A 20,682-nucleotide genomic window follows, 5' to 3' on the forward strand; every position below is an offset into this window, starting at 1 on the left:
TTTGGGATAACTTTGGTTTATTTTTCTGGGATATTTCAATCAAAGCAAAACATACATTTCTATTTAAAGTTTCTGTTTAGAAATCAGGCTGGCACAGATTGGTGCTGCATAAAAAAAACAAAGACTTTATTTTTTAATTCTGTCCCTCTCTGCTTATTTTATATATCTTCTGCCCTGAACGAGTTTCAAGCCAGCACAGTGAGCAGGTAGAATACATCAAAAAAACCCTGACTAAAGATAAGCATCTGGGGGAAGCATCATGCTTTGTGAAAGAAGCCCTGCAAAGACTTTATTATTGGGCAAAGCAGGGCCCAAGCCTAAAAAGGTAACTTTGACACCTGCTATATAATAAACAGCCTGCGATTTTGCTAGCCTTGGTGCAGAGCAGCTTACCTGCTGGCAGAGCTGGCAGGATTTATAGGGCAAGTCAGGTGGTTCCCTGAAGCTCTGGTTAAACAAATGTGCAACAGAAGAAAGAATAATCTGCATATTTTGGAAAGTCATGGGCTAACTCATCTGTGCAGTTTCAAGGCGTTCCCAGCCTTGCAAAGTCTGTTAGTATCTGCTATGCAGAAGACAGCCCAGGTCGTCATACCACAGCTCCATCCCGCTGAACCAGAAATCATCGCGGCTGAGTTCGTCCCCAGGCGCACCCTCTGCGGCTCCGTGCATTGCACTGTACGCTTGGGTAAGCGCCGCTTCCTCCGGCTCCCTGAGCACACACCCCTGACGGACATCTAATGGCTCCAACCTCTGGCTACCATCAACCTCCACGGGATCTGACCCAGCTACATCAGAGGGACATATCTAGCCACTTGGAGAGGGCACAATATAAGACGCAGTTCATGCATCTGGCTTTTCAGACATCACAAATTGCTGACCATCCACCACAATTAGACTGCTCTTTGATCACCCAACATCCTTATGTAACTACTGTTGCCGAGACTACTGATGGCTACGTGCTCTTGGGCAAAGCAGGGACCATGTGTGGATCTCTGCCAGAGCGATAGCAGAGGAGCTGGAGAGCATCAGCGCTTTCCCCGTGGGATGGCAGAGCTCCTGGCAAGCCATTGTTTGAGCCCAACCCAAGATGCAGCTCATTCATCAGATCATAATTATCTGCAGCAAAGCCTCAGTGCCTGGTGGGCATCCAGTGATTGTCTATTTCTGTAAGGAACGGCTGGTTTGAATTACAGAATAGGAACCAAAAAAGTCATGGTGGATACTGAACACAAACTTCTGTAATCTGAACCTCCCGAAAGCATTCCCCTCTCACTTTATTTTTCTGTGTTCCCACTTCAAACACCACTATCCTCATCTATTTTCATCACCTCCTTTATGCTTTTGAAGATCCCAAACTAACATTTCTAACATTCCCAAAGCTCCATCTTAATCCCACAGGAATAACATTACATCAGTTCCTCGGGTGGATAAACTATGGTCACATAGAAAGTTATCAGGCAAAATCCAGGGCTCCAAGCCTCCCTTTCTAGTCCTTACAAGGCATTTCCTCATTTCCTCAGAGAGGAACTCTTTTTGTCTGAAATCTTTGTTGAGCATCACAAGGAAAATAGGAATACTGAAAGCACACAACACACGGGAAACTTAAAGGTCAAACTGTGATCTCAGATTTGGAAAACATCTATCATTCTGCCCAAAACTACAGACGATAGACAGTTTGGGAAGATTTTGGCAATGTCCATTTCAAAACAGAGTAAGAATCTGGCATTTTGTACACAAACACAAGTCTGAGACCTAATCTACCTTCCCTGGTGGAAGAACCAGGAGATGTTACCAAGTCCAAGTTAGCTGCTTCTGATCAAAATGAAAAACATTCCCCAGAGCAGATGTCTTGGCAAGGCACTAGGTAGCTTCATGTTACGGGTCTCTATCTATCTCATCTTCAACTGTAACATTGACTTCACAAAGGTCATAGACTTTGTTTTCTGACTTCATAACTAATTTATTTTGCTTAGTTCCTCCCTCAGGCTCTTGGAACTCCTCATTCTTGCCCACAAACCAGTGGTCTGAGGTTTCTCTAAACATTATAAATCACCTTTGCCCCAAAAGACTTAGTATGTGCTGAATTAACGTTTCAAGATCACTTTAATAAAATCAATGTTTGTTTAATAAAATAAACAGATTCATTTATTCTCTTAATACAAGAGATGGGTGTGGTATCAATGCAATAAATATGGTGACCTCTTCAAAACTACATGGTTTGGTTAAGAAAAGCACCCAACATTTGAAAGCTGATACTGATTATCCATACTCGGTCACACAAACCACACTATCAAAACTCAAAAGTCCTTGATGGCAAATTTTATGGCTAAAGTTCATGTTTGTATCTGGAGTAAAGGAAAAATCTCTCTTTTAACTGTAGTTACCCTCTACCTCAAAGATGGCCCCAAAACCATTGCAATGCCCTGCACTATATCCAACAGGGCAGCAAGGCCCATTCCAGTTAATAATAATGAGCAACGCTCACCGAATTGACACTGGAAATAATTCCACTGCAGAAATGAATGAACCTGTAAGGGTTCAGGGAGGGTATTTCCTGTGGAATCTCCGAAATGCCCAATCATAAATTCAGCTTCCACTACAGTGTGGCAATCAAGCTAATGAAAAAAAATCATCTCCTGAGGCCTTGTCAGAAACTGTTCTCCTCACTAGTCACAGCTACTGGTTTATAATGAACAGTCTAAGCATGGAGTTAACTCACATACACACATTTAAATTTTCAAACAAGCTGTAATTCAGCTACTGACAGCTGAAGTCCCTCAGACGAATAGAGCTGGACTAGCATTTCTTAGTTGTGGAACTTGTTAGTGTTAGTTCAGATCTGAAGTGTACATATTGAAATGAACTGATTTGAAATAATGACTATTGGTGCTTATGGATTATTTAATTTTTTAAAATCCAGACAATTCTGTATTACAGAAATACCCTTCCTGTCTAAAAAAAATGCTTTTTAGTTTAAAAAGCACAATTCTGAGTACAGGGTGCCCCATTATTTCAAAGTATTCAATCATCACTTTCTTTTGAACAGCTTGAATTAGACATGCTTGCAGGTTTTCATCCAACTGCCAGTTAGAAACTGAAAGCATTGCTGCCCTTTCCTCTCATTAGGGACTTGCTGTTCTGTACCCACAAATCTTCATCCCTCATCAGCCAGCGATACGAAAGGAGAAATCTCATCTATAACAGTACTATCATGTACATCCTATTAAAGAGGATGGCTAACACATTCAAAAGTGCCTCAGGGCCACAATTTCAAAGACGAGTAGCACTGAAAGATGCAGGTGAAAGACTCCGGGGACTTTCCAAAGCCCCCAGCTGCAAAACTCCCATTGATTTCAGTTATTCAAATGAAAAGTTGTTTAATGTATTTGTTCTGCGGCTGAAGTTTCACTTAAAGTCTGGGAGAGACATAATTCCACGGGCTAATTTTAAAAAATGATTCTCAAAGATTTCAAAGGCAAGTAAATTACTAAATACTTGGATAAATGTAGCCCAGAGGGAGGGATAAATCCTATTTAGAGTCTATCTCCCTTTGAATTAATGGCAATTATGCATCTACCTACTTTGAGGAGGTAGGTTTTAGCATCACATTTTGCCTGTATATCCATTGCACATGTGTAACAAAGGCTAACCCCTGAACATTGCAGTATTAGCTCTTTTATAGTAAAGGATTGAAAAATGGAATTAAAGACTTTTGCTCCTGAAAATTGTCCAACAATTAAAAAATGTACATTGTGTAGGCAAATTCTTCCAAGAATACTCAAGGATGACAATTGTCAGCATTCGAAAATGAGGTAGGTTAGAAATTGAAGAATTTTGTGGAGGAAGAAGTATAAAGGATATAAGAAAAAGCTAAAATAGGGATCTCAACCGGGAAGAAAACCTGCAGACTTATAGCCAAGACAGATGGAGCCAATACATTTGAAACCGCCTGCAATTGAGCTTATTCTATGAGACTTTGCTATCTGGAATGACCAAAACATTGTAAGATCACATATTCTGCCACTTTAAGACTGCAGACTGACATATTTGCTCTAATCAATACTGCAGGCCCAGCAGGTAAATGCACTGGCAAGTCCCAGGTCTGCTGCTCTTCACAGCAGGTGGCAAATGTCCCACTTAATCCTGAAAGCTATTTTAAAGAGGGTTATGAAACAATCAGAGAATTTCAGCCCCAGGGTTCGCCGATATCACTACACACTTCAGCTCACTAACACCCATTCAGCACCCTGCTCCTCCCTACAAAGCATCCTGCAGTGAAATCCTTTTGTTTCCCAAGGAACAAGATAATTCTCCATTCTAGCCTTGTGCTTTTCTAATATTTCCCAAACACTTACACATGCAGATAAAATCCCCGGGATTTTTAGCCGCCTTCTTGCTGAAATTAAATAAACTTCCACGTTCTTGAGCAAGCTACAGAGCTGCAGGATACCACCCAAATCTCTCCCCTCTGTTGCATTGCTCCTGCACGCTATAAATACAAAGTTAATTTGTGCAATGTGTGGGCTCATGCTTGGAAATGCAGAGGACTATGCAAGCTAATATCCTTCCCAGGGAAAAAACACAGCATGACGTACAAAAGAAAACGGTGCATGCAGGAGGCAGCTGAGGGTCTCCAAAGCAAAAACAATGGCATATTTTCCAGAGATGGACTAAATGAGCAGAGAAAAGAGGGGATGTCAGGAGAAACCAGAGTTTTTGTATGAGGAAACAACTGGAGGATGAAAAGGGGGTGGCAGGAGGCCGAGCTCACTGCGGTGAAACCATTGGCGAACAGTCATGCGATACGTGGCTGCAGCCCAAAGTGTTAAAAATCCTCTGGCATCTATCACCATTCATTTGGGACCAACTTCACTTCCAAAGTTTGGGATAAATATTAGCACAGCTATTCAAGATAGCCAGGACACCCAACCCCTGTTTTTTCTCACTGTATGGCTTTTAAGGTGTGGACTGTAACACATCACTGAAGCAGCACAAAACAGATTTCCTGAGTAAGTCATTGCGCTGGGCTTGAAAAAAAATATATTGTTTTGATTGGGTTGGCCATAGGGTTCCACCCAAAATCCCTGGGAAAAGTTGATTAAGGACAACTGCTCACGCCATCGCATGCAGTGAAACCAAACAACATGGGGAGAAACAGCCACGCTGGGAGCTGCTTCTGGGAAAGCAATGTCATGCCTCCAGGACTTTGGGCATAAAGAAGGATTCACCTGGGACTTATTTCATTTTTGGAACACAGAAATTCAACTATTTCATTGCCCTCTTATCTCCAGTAAACACTGTTCTATTTGCTTACTATGAATTCTTTGATTTTATGCTTGCTACCTTGTTATTGTACGAAGATAATTGATTTTATGCTTAATGCCTTGTTACTGTACGTAGCTCATTGATTACATCCATAAAACCAGTGGGGTACACGCAATCTGATGGCTATGGTAGGATCTTCCACCAGATTTAAAAAGACAGATGGATTTTTTTTTTTGTAGCTGTCTCTTCTTTTTCAGCTACCCTTGGACCTACACTTCTCATTAGAAACATACTGCATACACAACAAACCCTTCTTGCCTCTCTATATTGGAGCGATGCTTGAGCAGCTGGAAACAGAACTGTTACCATCGCCCATCCCTCTGCTAATATACAGACTCCGGAAACCAGCTGAGTTTTGAAGAAGGAAAGAACAGGACAACACCGAAGACTGCCAAAGACTATCCTGAGCCTCTTCAAGAGGCCTTGTGGCCTTCAAACAGCTCCTCATGTTTGGACATAAGGCAAGGGACACATCCTCAGTCCCCAAAAGAGACATTTCTACCTCAGATCTCCCAACAGAACTACTGCCTATGCCAAGAGCTGCTCCAGCCCTGTGGGTACGGTTAACAGAGGCTGCACTTTCTAAACCACTTGCAGAGACAGCAAGCTTAAGAGCTGTTATTTCTTACAATTTGTGTGTTGGATGGTTTGCTAAAATTAGAAAAAAGTATATTCCAGAGCTGGAACATTTATGGCTTCTTTACCATTACTGTATATTTTAATTCTTAAAAATAGATTTAAGTGACATGATAAGTAAAGAGTCCTGTTTAATCTGTTTCAGCCTGTTTGCCACATTCCTGGTTTGTCTTGTTTGGCTTGTTAATTTAGAGATGTATAAAACCATCTGTTTCACTGTGGACTTTGTTTTAAGCCTCAGAGGAAACAAACCACACAAATAAATGAAATTCACTGTGTCATTTCTGTTGGAATATATGTATTTAGAGCCATTGGAGCAGACACTAAGTACCCTATAACTCTAATGTCAGTGCAGATTTTTAACTGTTTACAATACTGTTATAAAAAGTCAGTGCGACAATTTATATCGCACAAGGGATTTTCTGAAATCGTATTCTGCCTTTCATTTAAAGTGAAAACCAGTGACATTCTACAAGCTTTATAATTAAAAAATTGTATCTTAGAAAAAATACACCCCAGGCACATGTACCAGACACATGGATTTCTGACCATATATCTTCCTCTATGGTGTGTTATGCCAAGAAGTAACCTACAGACACTCATCCTCCCTATACAACTGTAAACTTCAGCAGTCACACTCTTTCTGTCAAAACCAGAGCAGACACTCAACAATATTTCACTAAGAACACACATTTGCTGAACCTACAGATTTTACAGAAGTGTGTTTTGTTGAGAAGAGACTCCTGTTCCAGATGAGAAGAAGGAAGACAGACATCCCCAAGTGAGTTGCCTGTGAAAGAGGCTGCCACTCACTTTCATTTTTTGGACAGAATAATAAAATGTATTTTAATTTTGATCTATAACAAAGATGATTTTTCAATACTTGTTCCTTTTCCCACAAAATAGAGTCCTTGCTTACTGGCTAGAGGGCTGCTGTGTTTGCTGCACAGGTATTTAGAAAGAAAAAAATAGTTATTTCAAAATATATTCTCTAGTGTCTTCTTTCAGCACTACTGCACTATATAGTCTCTTGCACAGACAATGGTTCTGAAGATTAAATATTTGACCAAGGAATCCTAAAGATGTCAGTCATGGAGTAAATACTAAATCAATTTAGGAGAGTTCAGCAATATACTGCACAACATTTCACTGCGGGGTGAAGAAGGAGTAGGTAGGTGGCCTGGGACCTAAAGTGGTTGTCAAGGAATCAAAGAGTTCAACCAAGTAGTTCTAAAGCATGTATAAGCCAATCGAAGGTTCTAATAGAACTGTATTTGAAGACAGTTCTCCAAAGCGTGTTTTTCAGCAGGGAGTTTAGGTTAAGGGAATATACATCTAAAACATAATGACTTGCGAGAGCCTGAGCCCCTGACCCTGTGCCCTCATCCACCAAAGCACATGAACTTTGAACATTTTAAAAGTCCCCCAGCCAGCTTCTTCACTGGTCCCTTTTTCTTCTTTTCCTTACCCTCCTTTTGGCTTTTCTGAAAGTGTCCTGGATTTTCCTCCTAGAATTATTTTATCTCCTGCCATGAGGAACATCTGTTCTGTCTTACTCAACTGGCTGCACCAGCCTACATTCCCTGTCCTTTCAGCGCCTTCCCACAGTGCAGGTACCGGGGTTGTACTCACAATGTTCATCAGGGTCAGCAGGTACTTCTGAACGTGTTCTTTCCCATGGAACTGAACAACTGAGTCATCAACCCCCAGAAGGACTTCAATGTTGTAATCATCATCCGTTGCATGCCTTCGATAGCGCTGCCTCGATCTATGCACCTGGTCCTCAATAAAGCTCAATGCGCCGTTGAGACTGTCCAAATTAGTGAGGTTAGCCGCTGAAATCAAAGAGACAAATTGAGTTATCAACAAAGAGAGGTTCAGGCTCAGGTCTCAGCTAAACTGGTATAAATCTGAAGTAGCAGCATTTGTTATGTTCCGTGTGTTACATAACGGCATCACTTTCACCAAATGTCAATTAAAATTTTCCTAAATGAGAGGGTAATCTGACCCGAAAGTTTTTTACTTTGCAAAGTACCAGCAATACTTTCTACAATTATTATTACTTTCTACAAGTAATATTGTGTAATAAGTACAAGGCCAAAAGGGAAGCAAGTGCTATCAATGCCTTGATGAGAATGGAGCCGTTTGGAGTAAAATATTTGTTGCTTAAAAGTACTTGTAATAAAAATGCACCATTCGAGGGTCTTGTGCTACCAAGGACATCCTTCATTTCCGAACCACAATTAAAAGCAGACACCACACTTCAAAATCTGGTGTTGCTGCCCACAGGATCCTATTTCAAGGCAAGTGCAGTGTCAATATAGCCTTTCCATGTCCTGATCCCTCCCGCTTCCATACATCAGCTCCTTCCCTAGATGCACACATACAATTCAACAGCAGTGACATGGATCCTCTTTATCATTACAAATCAGAAACATATTTTAGTTACAAAATTAAATATTTTACAGTTACATTTGTAATTTTTTTAAAAAGCTTTTCATCCTTCATTCTCGGTTTGCCATGCCACTCTGCGTTATTGCATGTCAAAGACCAATCCATCAGGCACACCAGTAGCCAACTTTATTACTACCAATTTCTAATAGTCCCTGTGACATGAAAAGCATGTTCTCTGACAGGATGGAATACAGTTAATGTAGCACCTACATACTAAAAATTAACATGAAAATATGGAATCTTGACATTTTACCCTACAGAATAACAATGATAAGCATTAATATCTTTATTATCATTTGCATTACAAGAGCCCTGAAAGCCCCAAAGAGAACCTCTTGATTTCAGAGAAATGCTCAGAGAGGCGCAGAAAGGTGGTGGATTGATTAAGGGTCCCAGTGCTTAGTTCAGAGGTACATAATAGGATGCAAAGGGAGAGAGCTAAAGCCATCACCTTCAAAGCAGAAATAAGAAACAACTCTTGGAAATCTTACAAAAGTGGATTCTCCATCTTCATTTATTGAAGTTTTCACATCAAAACTGGCTGCTTGGGAAGGGATGAATGACTCATCAGCTCACTGGGCTCATTACAAGAACATCTGTGCTCTTGCCTTAAGACCGCTGCCTCAGGCTGCCGTTTCAGCAGGTCCTGGGCAATGTGCAGCCTGAGCAGAGCCTCCGCAGCTCCCCGCCGCAGTGACAACACGGTGACAGTGCACTGACCACCACAGCCTCCAGCTGCCAGGAGGGATATACAGCCAGCCTCCCTAGTCCCCACTATGGCATCCCCCATTGCCCCACGCTCCAGGCTGGGCCTTGTGTGTGCAACGCCCAGGGAGGTGAGCTGCTTGGCTATAAGACTCCTAGAAGAGACCTCCAGTCAAAGGACAGTCCCTGAAAGACACATTTGTCTGAGCAGCTTTTTGCCATTTCTCCACCAAGCTCCAAGGACACGATTGTCACGAGTTCCACAGCTGCAGGCCACCACAGAGCTCCCCTTGCTCAGAGCACAGACAGAAGGCCCCACATGCTGGTCCTACACTTCCGTGGAGCCACAAGATGCATCTCCTGGGAGGGCGGCATTTAATGAGACTAATAAGCACAACTACCATACTCTCATTGCCAGTCCCATGGCTCCCAGTAGCTTCTGCTCCTGGGGCCATAAGTTTTTAAAATTAGTCTGGCCAGAATCCATGATTCAGCATGAAAATCAACTCTTCACGCAGAGCCCAGCTGTCACTCCCAGGTTTACTGTGGAGGGGAACAGGTCTGGCCTTGCAGCGATGGAGACAGCTCTTTATCAGGGCTCAAAACCTGCCAAGCAGCCAACTCCAGCCTTACCTCATGGTTTGCTCCACCATGGAAACTTTAGTGTTAATCCTTGTTAGTGCCCAGAAGTAACTACCTACCGCTCACAGTGGTCTCAGGGGATTTGCTATAGGACCGTGAGGGAATCATACAGCCACGACCTATAAGGCAAATCACCATCACTGTAAAATTTGACCATAAATCTTAAAAGCTCTCTAGAAAAGTTAGAGTAGGCTGGCAGGGGCTGCAGGTCATGTCCTCTCTCTGCTGCTCACAAAACCCCACAGTTATCAGCAGCAAGGCCAAAGCTATCAGACCTGCTATTGCAGAACAACAGTGCTGGGCAGGCAGGGAGAGCCTGAGCTCTGTGCCGCGGCTGCGGGCGGGCGGCTGCTGGCTGGGGGTGCTGTTGTTTTGGCGGATGGTTGGCTGTCAAGGTCTCTAGAGCTTTTGTGCTTTCATTTCTTTCCCTGATGTGTCAAAGTCAAACTAACTCCTAGTGCAGTATCTTTATTCCTGCTGTGAGTAAATCAGCCAGAGGCAAAATGTGATGCTACCATCCTGCATTTACCATCCTGCAGTGAAAACTGCCTGTCCTCCACCTCTGCTCCTCACTTCATCACTGTCACACTGTAGCCCTTACAGTCCTGCCAGCTCCTGAGAAAAGTTATCAGGAGGTTCCCTGGGAGTCATCTCACTGCCAGTGGGTGCCAACCAATTATTTTAAATTTTGCTTGGAGCATAAAAATTTCCCACATCCACATTTACTTTCATCCCTCAAGTGTTACCCCCTCAAGACAACATGGTACCTCTGAGGCACCGACCTGCTGGGAGTGAGCCACACTGGCTCCAGCTTGTTCTTGAATCATCCCAAGACTATCCAGCACACTCAAAACATTTATAACAGGAGCTGCAAGACTTTTATTTCCTACCCAGTTTCCTTTCCCAGGAGGCTCTCCTGGGACCATCCAAGATGTGTCCACACACAGCCTGACTGTTCGTCTGGTGCTGCACCACCCCTCAGCCTCTTGGGTGATGAACTGGTGGATTTGCTGCCCCAGGCTGTGTTATTCCCAGTTAAGGTTTGCTCTAATTGACAGTTACATCCCCATGAAATTAATACCTGCATCTTACCAAAAAGAAAGTGAAACAAAGTCTCATCTGTAGTAAATGAGAAATTTGTCATGTTTTGGCATCTCAGCTTTCCTTAGTTACCGTCAGTAACTTTGTTGTGGCATTGCACTGCTAACAATATGCTAGAAAAGTTCAAGAGAGAAACTTAAAGACCCAAATAAAACACTGAACCCTCTTTTGTATTTTCCATGTTACTTTCCTTCTCATCACCCCTGCACTCTGCACTGCAGCATCCCAAGAGCCATCTCAAACTGCCCTGTGTTTTACCAAGTCATCCCAAGTCCTCTCCATCAGATGTTAATTTTCAGCAACTTTTGCCAAATCAGTGCATCAGCCACTAATTATTGGTGCCAACTTTGTTCTCCATCTCCCCAGAGCAGACATTTGGCATTTGCAGGGGCTAACAATAGCCTGTGTTGAAACCTTCTCCTTGTTCCCGCTAGGAAAAATTCACATTTGTGAAAATTAACCACCAAGAGACAAGGTTGTATTTTTCTCTTGTGCTGCTCATCCAGAATAAATCAAAAGGACAGCAGCACTGTTAACAGTTCACCCAAAAATCCCTCAAAAAGCCCTTTTTTCTAAAGACAGCTAGAAACCCATTGATATTTCACTGATTTTCTCCTAAAACTGCAGACCATGTCCAGTGAAGAAATAAAAACTGCCCAAGCTGCCAATGGAAGGGAAACCTGTGCTTCTGATTTAACCACAAACTCAGGATCCAGGCAGCCTGGCTTATGTTCCTGATGCTGAGACAGACTTTCCCTGCAGTGCTGGGAGATGCAGAAAGCAGCCGAGGGCTGGGCAGCAAAACCACCAAGGGAAAAAGTTTGTGCACAATCCTGCTTGATGCTGCAGCCTGAGTGGGTGGGGTTTTTTTGGTGTCCTCCAGTTTTTCTTGCAGTTAACACAGGCAAGTGATCCTAATGGCTCCTAGGCAGCAAAGTCCCAGGTGTTGGCTGACTCAAGAACCAGACAATATCCCCAGCTGTGACAGTCCCAGGGTATGTTGAGTATCTCAAAACCAAAAGAGGAAAGGTCTTTACACCGTGCAGGTGCAAATTGCTTACATCATTACACATTGTACAAGATCCCTCTGCTCTGCTCCCTTCTCCTGAGCAAAGAGAAGACTGGGATGCAATATCCCAGTCTTTTATCTAAACAGTTCACTTTTCAATCTGGTATTTTACTTCTTGGGCTTGGACTCTACCTGAGCTTCGCTGGGAGCAGATGTCTGAACACCCAGTGCCACTGCAGTATTATCAGTCTGGCTCCAATCCCCACCTCTAGGACAGGGAAAATTTACATCAACATGAACATCAGTTTTGCCTTTGCAGGTCTTCAGAAAATCTCTTCATCTGTGACAGTTTGGGATGTCTAAAGACACCTTCTTTTCTGGGAATTTTTGCCTTGCTCATTAATCTTTGATACAATGTGCTTTACAGAAACCTAATTACATGACATCTCCTGATTCTGCCTTAGCCATCGTGGCAGGCAAAGCTCAAACAGATGCTGTGAGCTGCTGAAGCATGAACACGCTGCCTGCCACAAAAACCGCCTCTCCCTGTGTTTTCTGTCACTCCCTCTAGGACATCCACCAAAAGCACAGTTGTTGGCTTGTGATCTTGTTTTGTTTTTTCATGACCCCTTTCAAAAAGGCTTCAGGAAGTATGGCTCTGCCTACAGTTCTTAAAGAGCCCTTTATGAAGCTCTGCACTATATAACAACAGTACGGCTATATAACAATAGTACCGTATAACTGCACATATATATATAGTGCCAGCTTTAGGGTTCCCCAATCTCACCACAGCAATATTGTCCTAACAAAGCAGTTTCTCCTCCTTTTCTTTCCCCCGCTCTTTCTGCACGCCTGGAGCAGAGACCAGGCCAGGCAGCGGGGAGACTGAGCTGCGTGTCATCTTTGCAGCCATCATCTGCAGCTTGTCAGCACAGCGACTCACTGGAATTTCTTTTCCAATATGAGCGTGCAGCACCCAGACCGGGCAGCCACCATTTGAAATGCAGCTTGTTTGCTTTTGCGGACACTTCATCTGTCACGGCAGGAGCAGACAACCACCTGAGCCGACTGCTGAGCACCCTCTCTGCAGCCTCCCAAGGATGAGCGCTTTGCTGCTGATCTCCATTCTCAGGACACACTCCTGAAGGGCTTCCCATTCCTTCATGGGGCTTGCAGCAAAACCCCAGCTTTTTTTTCTTGGGTTTCATTTTCTCTCTGTTTAACCCCAGTGCCTCAGACTGAACGCCAGTGGAGTACAGCTGGCACCCCACCCGTTCCATTGCGGTGCAAAGCACATCGCCGCGTGCAGAGCTGCGATGGCACAGAAACACGGGGCACCCATCCCTGCTCAGCTGCAATGCAGCTGGTGGCAATGCTGCTCCAAACCTGAGACTTGCAATCACACAGTATCAGCACAAGGCCATCCATCACTTGGTGCTGCAAATGCAGGAGGAACAGCCTGTATGGTAGGGAAGCAGAAGGAAGCAGGGTGGACTTGCTTTAGCTCTCAGCTTCCCACTGCTCGAGTACATCTGCACCTCTGGAAAAGTACCAAACGCCCTCGACAGCTTGACAAAGAACTGCTCTTTTGGGAATTGCACTTTAAATCACAAGTCATCTTTCTGTAATGCTCCCTGCCACTCGTAAGCCGTAAGCTTCTGTGGTGTCTGTCCTCTGTGATCAACTGACTCCCCAATTAGCCCCCAATTAGCCTGCTTGTGTATTCTACCAAAATCCTCATTTGTCTTCCGTGGTAAATTGAAGGCCAGTCCATGAAGGTCAGAGGCAACAGTGAAGAGTGAACAAATCTTTCTCTTTATCCCCTGGCAATATTTTTTCCCATTTTAAAGTTTCCCAGTTTGGGGCTTCGTTATTCATTCCAGTTGCACACAATCGTGATGTGTTTTGCCCAGTCCCTAATCAATAATTTCTCTGACTTTTTTTTTTCTTTTAAAAAAACTCCAAAACTTATTTCTGCTGGTTTTACAGCCCTGCTCACCTTCCTCTTTGCTGCTTTGTTTTCCAAATGTCCTCTATATGCCTTTCTTCTCTCCCTTAACCATCCTGCTCAGCTACATTGGTCTTTTATAATTTATAAATCCCTTTCCCATATTACAGTCTCCATTTGGACCCTTCTGCTATAGATCATTCATAAGAAAACCGGGTAAATCCTGCAAGGTGAATTAAAATGGAAGAGAGCTCCTGCGAGGTGAAAGCAAATTGAAAATGGTCTAAACAAGAGAAGCAAATCCAACATAGGGCATCGGGCACAGGATACAAAGTCAGCCTTGGTTAAAAAGCAACCCCAGGAGGACAATGCCTCACCACACTTTTAACTCAGAGCTCCATTTTCATGAGGCTCTTCTGATTTTTGGAATCACAGGTGAACACAGCAGCTGCTACTTGATAAATCCTTAACCAAGAGCAATTACAGCGGCAGAACTCTCTTTGGGTGTGTGTTTGATGGTCTAATTCTTCCTCTTCCACTCTTTTATATAAATCCAAAGCAAGACCACACTAGTAGTCTAAAGACCAGGCATGTACCAGGCATCCTCACCAAGGTTACAAATCCTCGTCCTCCCCTTATCTGCAAAGAAGCAGTAATTTAAAAGGGAACTTTTGGGCTGCATGCCTTGCTAACCATATGATCTCATTATGAGCTCCCTGCCTCTTCATTTACAGTAATGCCATTTCCAGCCAAATCACATTTTAACACAGAGCCTGCTCCACCTTTCATATGAAGTTTGCCACGAGTGTTGGTGTAAGCCGTCTTGGGCTCTCAAAAATAGGTCTCCAACTCCAGCTGCAAGAAGGCCAGCAGATACAGCAGCTGAACTGCTGGAATGATCTGGACATGAAATTAAAAATCATGAGTTCAAAGCATTTAACAGGATTTCACATAGCATATATTTGGGTCTTTATAAAGCAATTCTTGTGAGCTTCTTGGGGCAGGACGATTGCCCCACATTTGCAGTATGAATGCACATTCCTGCAAACACCAGGCACAATCAACTGTCCCCTTCCTTTCTTGTCACCTATGCAACAGCACAGAGACTTTAAATCCCAGCACAGGCTCAAGTGCCTGCCTGAGTCAGAGTTATCAAGAATAACGAAGCTGAAACCTACCAAAGTGGCAAAATAGAGGAGAACTTTCAAAACTGAAACAAAGAAATTAAAAACTATTGTCTTTTCCGAAGGCTAAACCAATTAGCGCAGTGACAATGGCCAGGTGGACACCATGGCAAGCGGCCAGGCGAGAGGCACTAAGAATAACCACGGCTAGATGTTGCCAAGGAGATATTTTCTGGCATGTCACAACAAAGAGAAAAGGTATTACAATACTAAAAAGAAAAGTTGAAAACTAAATTGATCTCATCAGGGCCGCAGCCACACAATGAATAACATAAAGATGAGAGATAATTGCACTGTTAAAAGATTAAGTGAGAGCGAAGTAATACAATACCCCAGGCTAAAACTTCTTCTTTTTTTCTTGCAAAATGGTGAAACATATTGTGTTACAATTTTAACTTTCATATAACAAGATAAAAGTCGAAACAGGGAAATGAAAGGAATGGCAGAGCAGCCAGGCAAACCAATCCCTGTGACCTGGTTGAAATGAAGCCCTTTGAGAATCGAACGTAAAGTTTTTCCAGCAGCAAAACTTATCCCTTGGAGGACTTTCAGCAATCAACCTTGCTAATGCAAACACAGGTTTCACAATTTGGCGCCAAATAACAAATGAGCAGGAGGATTCTAACTCGGTGCTTAAAAGTAAGCTCAAAAAAGGGCAAAAAGAGCTCCTCCGTAGAAAATTAATTTATGGGCCAACGGCTAAGTTTCACTGACTTAATTGATTGCATCTGGGAAAAGCTTATCTTGCAAATATTTTGGCAAGTCATTGTAAACTGGCCTGTATTGCAGAGCCTGTGACTTGCAAAACAAGTTGCCTGACTTACTGCATCGCACTGGACCCGTTGAGAGAGCCCACGGCTGTCCCAGGAGCACGGCTCCATCCCTCACAAGCCCACAAGCGCACGTGTGCGCCTGTGCACAGTGGACTTTGTTTTACACAACTCATGTAGAGCTACAAAGGAAGCTCAATCCTCTCAATCTCATTTGCAACTAATGCATAATTAATTAAACTGCAGAGTTCAGCCCCAGGCCCTCGGCATAGAGCCACAGCACCACGAGGCTGTAAGAGCCCCAGAGATCCCACCTGAAGTCCCAAACGTGGAGCCTTTGGGACTTGTGAAGGATCCCACCAGGCTCTAACAAAGCATTTATGGGCTATTTGAGTGCAAGTCTGCCACTGAGATACTGGAATGGCCCATCCATGAGCTGAGCATGATTAAATTACAGCAAATTAGCACATTAAGTAAGCTGCCTAGCTGACCCCCTGGCTTTGTAGGTGACATGTCTAACAATCCCACTTGCATTTTTAACAGAATGAAATGCCAAGCCACAGCACAGGACATGAATAACAAGAGGTTACAGGGGATGGCAGTTATCATTCCATAAGCCAACTATTCTGCAAGAAGGGGATGTTAGGTTTAATTGCAGTTTAACAAACGAACATTAAAAAACACACAGGTTTAAATAACAATATTTTTTAAAGGCACATTCTTGGCCAGTATAAGGGGGATGAGGAGAGGGATAAGAGACAAAGGTAGGCATACAATAACCTTACATCGTTGGAAATACAACAAAGATACCAGCTGAAGCAAATATGCATCTTTCTCAGGTTTTTAACCATAACTACAGAACAAATCTTGCCTTTTGGTAATATTTCAAAGCAGAATTATACAATCCTTTTAAAAGGGGAGCTCTTTTGTCAGGTATAAAGTCTAACGAAGTTATAAACGATCCAATTAAATGTTTTCAATGTCAAGTATAACGAACCTAGTATATAACTCATCAGTGTAAATAATGTATCGCACAAATGACAATGCAAACAGCTCCTGTTCTTCTGTGTAATCATAATGATCTTTTAATTAGACAAAGTAAACAGTCTGCTTGGTTCACCTTGTAAGGAAAAGCCCCGGAAAAAAGTTTTCCAAAAAACCTAAGGTGAAAAACATGTGCAACTTGAACTAGCAGGTAGTTCAACCACCTTCTTTTTCATCCTAGTATATTATGCCAGAAACCAGCAGTCAGTCAGAATAAAAAGAAAAAAAGGGGGGGGTTAATTTGATTTTCATAAGAAGAAAACACTGTGCAGGCAGGCTAAGCAAAGGCAGTGTGAAGTATGCTACCTTGGCTACTTACACTGGTAGGGTTTAAATCAGAGCAAGAAGGAGGTATAATTTTACCTATGTTTTGAAAATATCCTTGTAGCTAAATCTGCTCGGACTTGCTGCAATAACAAACCATCTGCAATTGATTAGAGGCCGTAAGAAAGACAAAGCTAACTTGGAGGAATTTCTTGAACTTCAAAATGACAGCAAAAAGCCCTGAAAGGGAGAGCCAGTCTCTGCTTCAGTGAAAGCGCACAAGGTTCAGTCCCAAGGCATTTCAAAATCAAGGGCAAAGGCTTCTTTTGTCATTTGTACAAGAGCTTTGAATCTGTCAGGCCCTACAAAAGGCAAAGTGCAAAACACTGCCCTTCTGATGGCGGTGTGTGGGTGACTCCCAGTGACAACAGCTGAGAAGAGATGCTTCCGAAATGGAACACTCTTCATAAGCAGGTACCAGGGATGGAGAGAGGGGAAAGGAAGGGAAGAAGAAAAGAAGCTGGATGGATGCATGGATACCAAAACTCTCTGGGGAGAAGGCAAATCAGGAGACAGAAGGTGGAACAACACAAATGCAAAAGAGGAAAGTGAAAATAAATCACGGTTGGCTTTCCTGCTGCAGGTCCCAACAGCCTTTAGGATGGTGAAGCCAGTGTTTGTTCCCGCTCCCCAGCCCTGAGAACTGCAGCTTTGAGCAGCCTCCGAGCTACAGAGAGTACAGGGATGAGAGCCTGGGCAATCCATCTCCCCAGTGCACGTGGGCAGGGCTTTAAAGTTTCTTTTTCAAGATAAATTTAGCATTTATATCTGTGGGGTTTAGAGGCCTTGAAGGCAGGTTATCATGCTGTTGTTTAGGTTTTTGGCAGGTCCAAGATATTTTCAATTCATTTTGGGTCAAATGAACTTGACTACTGAAAATTTTTTGAAGTGAAGAAACAAACAAATAATTTCAGTTCATCTGAAACTGTTTTACTCATTTGACAGGAAATCCAGTGCCTCAAGTCTCAATTCAGAGACTCATTAAAAAATACAAGACATTTCAAAAAAGAAAGAGAGAAAGAAGAGAAATGGTTTGTTTCAAACCCACTTCCTTGAAATCCTTCAACATTTTCAGGGGGTTTTCCATGAAAAACCTTCACCATTCCCAGTGAAAATTCAATAACTTTTATCACCAACAAAAAAATTCATCCAACTCAACTGCAAGTGAGGGCTGTTTGCCTCTTCCCACCACCTATCCCCTTTCCCCAAAGGAATGACCAATTTTTCAGGACCTCTGTATTTCTGATTTCTATTGGGCTATTCACCTATTACTGATAAGCAAGCTGTACCCACTGCTGTCTGACTTGTCCTTCAGATTGGCTTCCAGCCTAATCAAACTGAGGTTGTTTGTCTATTAAATGAGATGTCGCTGGTAGGATGTGATGCTCCTTGGCAGGCGTTAGAGAATTCTCCTATAGGGACAGATCAGACCCACTGCACCTCAAAATAAAAGCCTTTCAAGAATTATGTAGCAAGGAATTTATCTCTTGAATTAAAGACAGTATCATCTTGGTCTGTGTAAACAAGGCTTAAAGTGCTCAGGAACTGCATCTGTATTAACTTTGTAGAGTGTTATAAAACTGCTTTAGTATTACAGACTTTGCTCTTACTACCAAGAATGAAATTAGACTTTGGAAAGTGAATGCACAGTGTCCAGAAAGTAGTGCTAGGAAGCCTTTTATATACGTACACACACACATATATAGGTATACACATATATAGATACACACATATAAGGATTGATAAAATTAAAGTACTCTGTACTTCAACAAGGTGTAATGGTGGTTGGAGGGTTGGTGGGCAACTCACTTGTCAGCACTTCCATTAGAAATGGTTTTAAAAGAAGTTAAACATGTGGGGAAACTATCAGAAACCACAGTAAGCAGAGATATTAAGGTTTTTTAAATTCAATTGAATTTTCTTTAAATGTTGTTAACCCAAAGGATGCTCAAAAGGCTAGACAAGTCAATGGCTGTTAGAGAAATGGTAGAAACTGTTAAGGGTAAGACTAGACAGCTGCTCCAAAGCTTTGAGCCATTTCTGCCTCTTGAGCTGGAACAGTGTATAAAGACCATTTAGCCTCTAACCTGTTCCTTTTTGCAGAGTAAACGGGAAATGTCAAAGCCAGCACCAAAAAACCTTTCCAATTGCCCTACAAAGCAGTTGCTGGAGGAATCAAGATGTTAACGGAGAGCTCTGTTGACATAAGTAGTAAAGGTTACTGGTAATTAACACAGTCTGTCTAAAACTGGTACAGAGTCATTCAAGACCTGAGTTTCTGCAATGAGTTATGGGCTTTATCCAAATACAGGACTTGTACTAGTTGCACTCCATCATCTGTTTCTTCCTAGCTAAGAATTGCCTAACCAAGCTACTCTACAAAGGGCTGTGATCAGTTAAACAGTGACTATAGGCAGAGATGGAATGAACACAAAAACCTTCTGTGGAGCTTCAGCTGTAACCCCATAGTTAAAGGTAAAAAGCGATCCACAAATATATCCATCTCCCTCATCCCTTAAAAAATCTAAATGTTGAGATAAAAATACTGATCATACAAACATTGAAAATATTAATACATGCTGTGCTAACAGAAGTACTGACATGGCCCCCTCATCTGTAGTCAGAACAGACTCTATCCTCTTTCAGTTCTTGCTGAGCAAGAGAGTATTATTCTGTCAGTTGTTCAGCAGACAAAGTCTTTGTGTTTTCCCATTACCTCAAAGAGAAGAAGTCCACAAAGCTCAACAGCAAAGCTAAACACTAACTAAACTTTAAAGAAATGAAGTCACATCTTGTATGGGGTAAGCAAGGCTGGAGAGAAATGTATCATCTTTGGGTGGCTCAAGAACGCACACTTAGGGTGTCAGGGTGTCTTCAACAGATTACTGTATAGCTTCCTACCTGTCTTCTCAGAAACACAAATACGACAAACACTGTCTCCTTCAGCCCACCTACAGTATCTGTTCATGCAGATCTAAGACCATAAATCAGTGCTGAAAATTAATGTTTTTGAAAGTCAGACAAAGCAGCAATTACTTGATCGACAACAGTTCTCCTGAATTAAGCAATAAGAAAAACACAGGGAAGTACCAGAGTCAATAAAGGCTCTGCTTGGCTTTGGTGCCCTAGAAGCCCCCAGAAGTCCCACACAATTGTTTTAGGCTGGCAGGACTCTGCATAGTCTTCTGCAGTGTGGGAGCTGGGCATGTATTTATTGAAGCTGACACTAATCAATACCCATCACTTTCTCACTGGCCTCAACTTTATTAGGAAAATTATGCCAACAGCTGCTACTGTCCCACTGAGCTGCAAAAGAAAGAAGACAGTTGGTGGTATCTAGGTGTTCTTGTTGCCTGGTTCTCCAGCTTATCTTCCTCTGAGCTCCAGCTGCCTCCAGTGCAGTTTTCCATTTGACCTTTCCTATGCTTCTCTTGGGATCAGAGAATTTTAATTTATTGCTTTTTGACTCTTTCCAATCTATTTCTGGCTGATCCTCTCCAAAAATTCTGAAGCATTTAGAAAGGTTCCTTATATTCC

At 42.6% G+C, this 20,682-nt stretch overlaps 1 protein-coding gene across 1 annotated transcript in view; it reads right to left on the reverse strand.

The window, feature by feature from the left end:
- ADAMTS2 (ADAM metallopeptidase with thrombospondin type 1 motif 2) overlaps positions 1-20,682 on the reverse strand; it is a gene marked incomplete at both ends in the record, with an annotated part of 181,581 nt that overhangs the window by 48,216 nt on the left and 112,683 nt on the right. Inside the window, one exon of the mRNA XM_084268730.1 lies at positions 7,597-7,799. Coding sequence (XP_084124856.1) covers positions 7,597-7,799 — 203 coding nt within the window. The remainder of the gene's footprint in view (positions 1-7,596; positions 7,800-20,682) is intronic.

Source organism: Gallinula chloropus (assembly GCF_964237585.1).
Source record: "Gallinula chloropus genome assembly, chromosome: 10".
NCBI lineage: Eukaryota > Metazoa > Chordata > Aves > Gruiformes > Rallidae > Gallinula > Gallinula chloropus.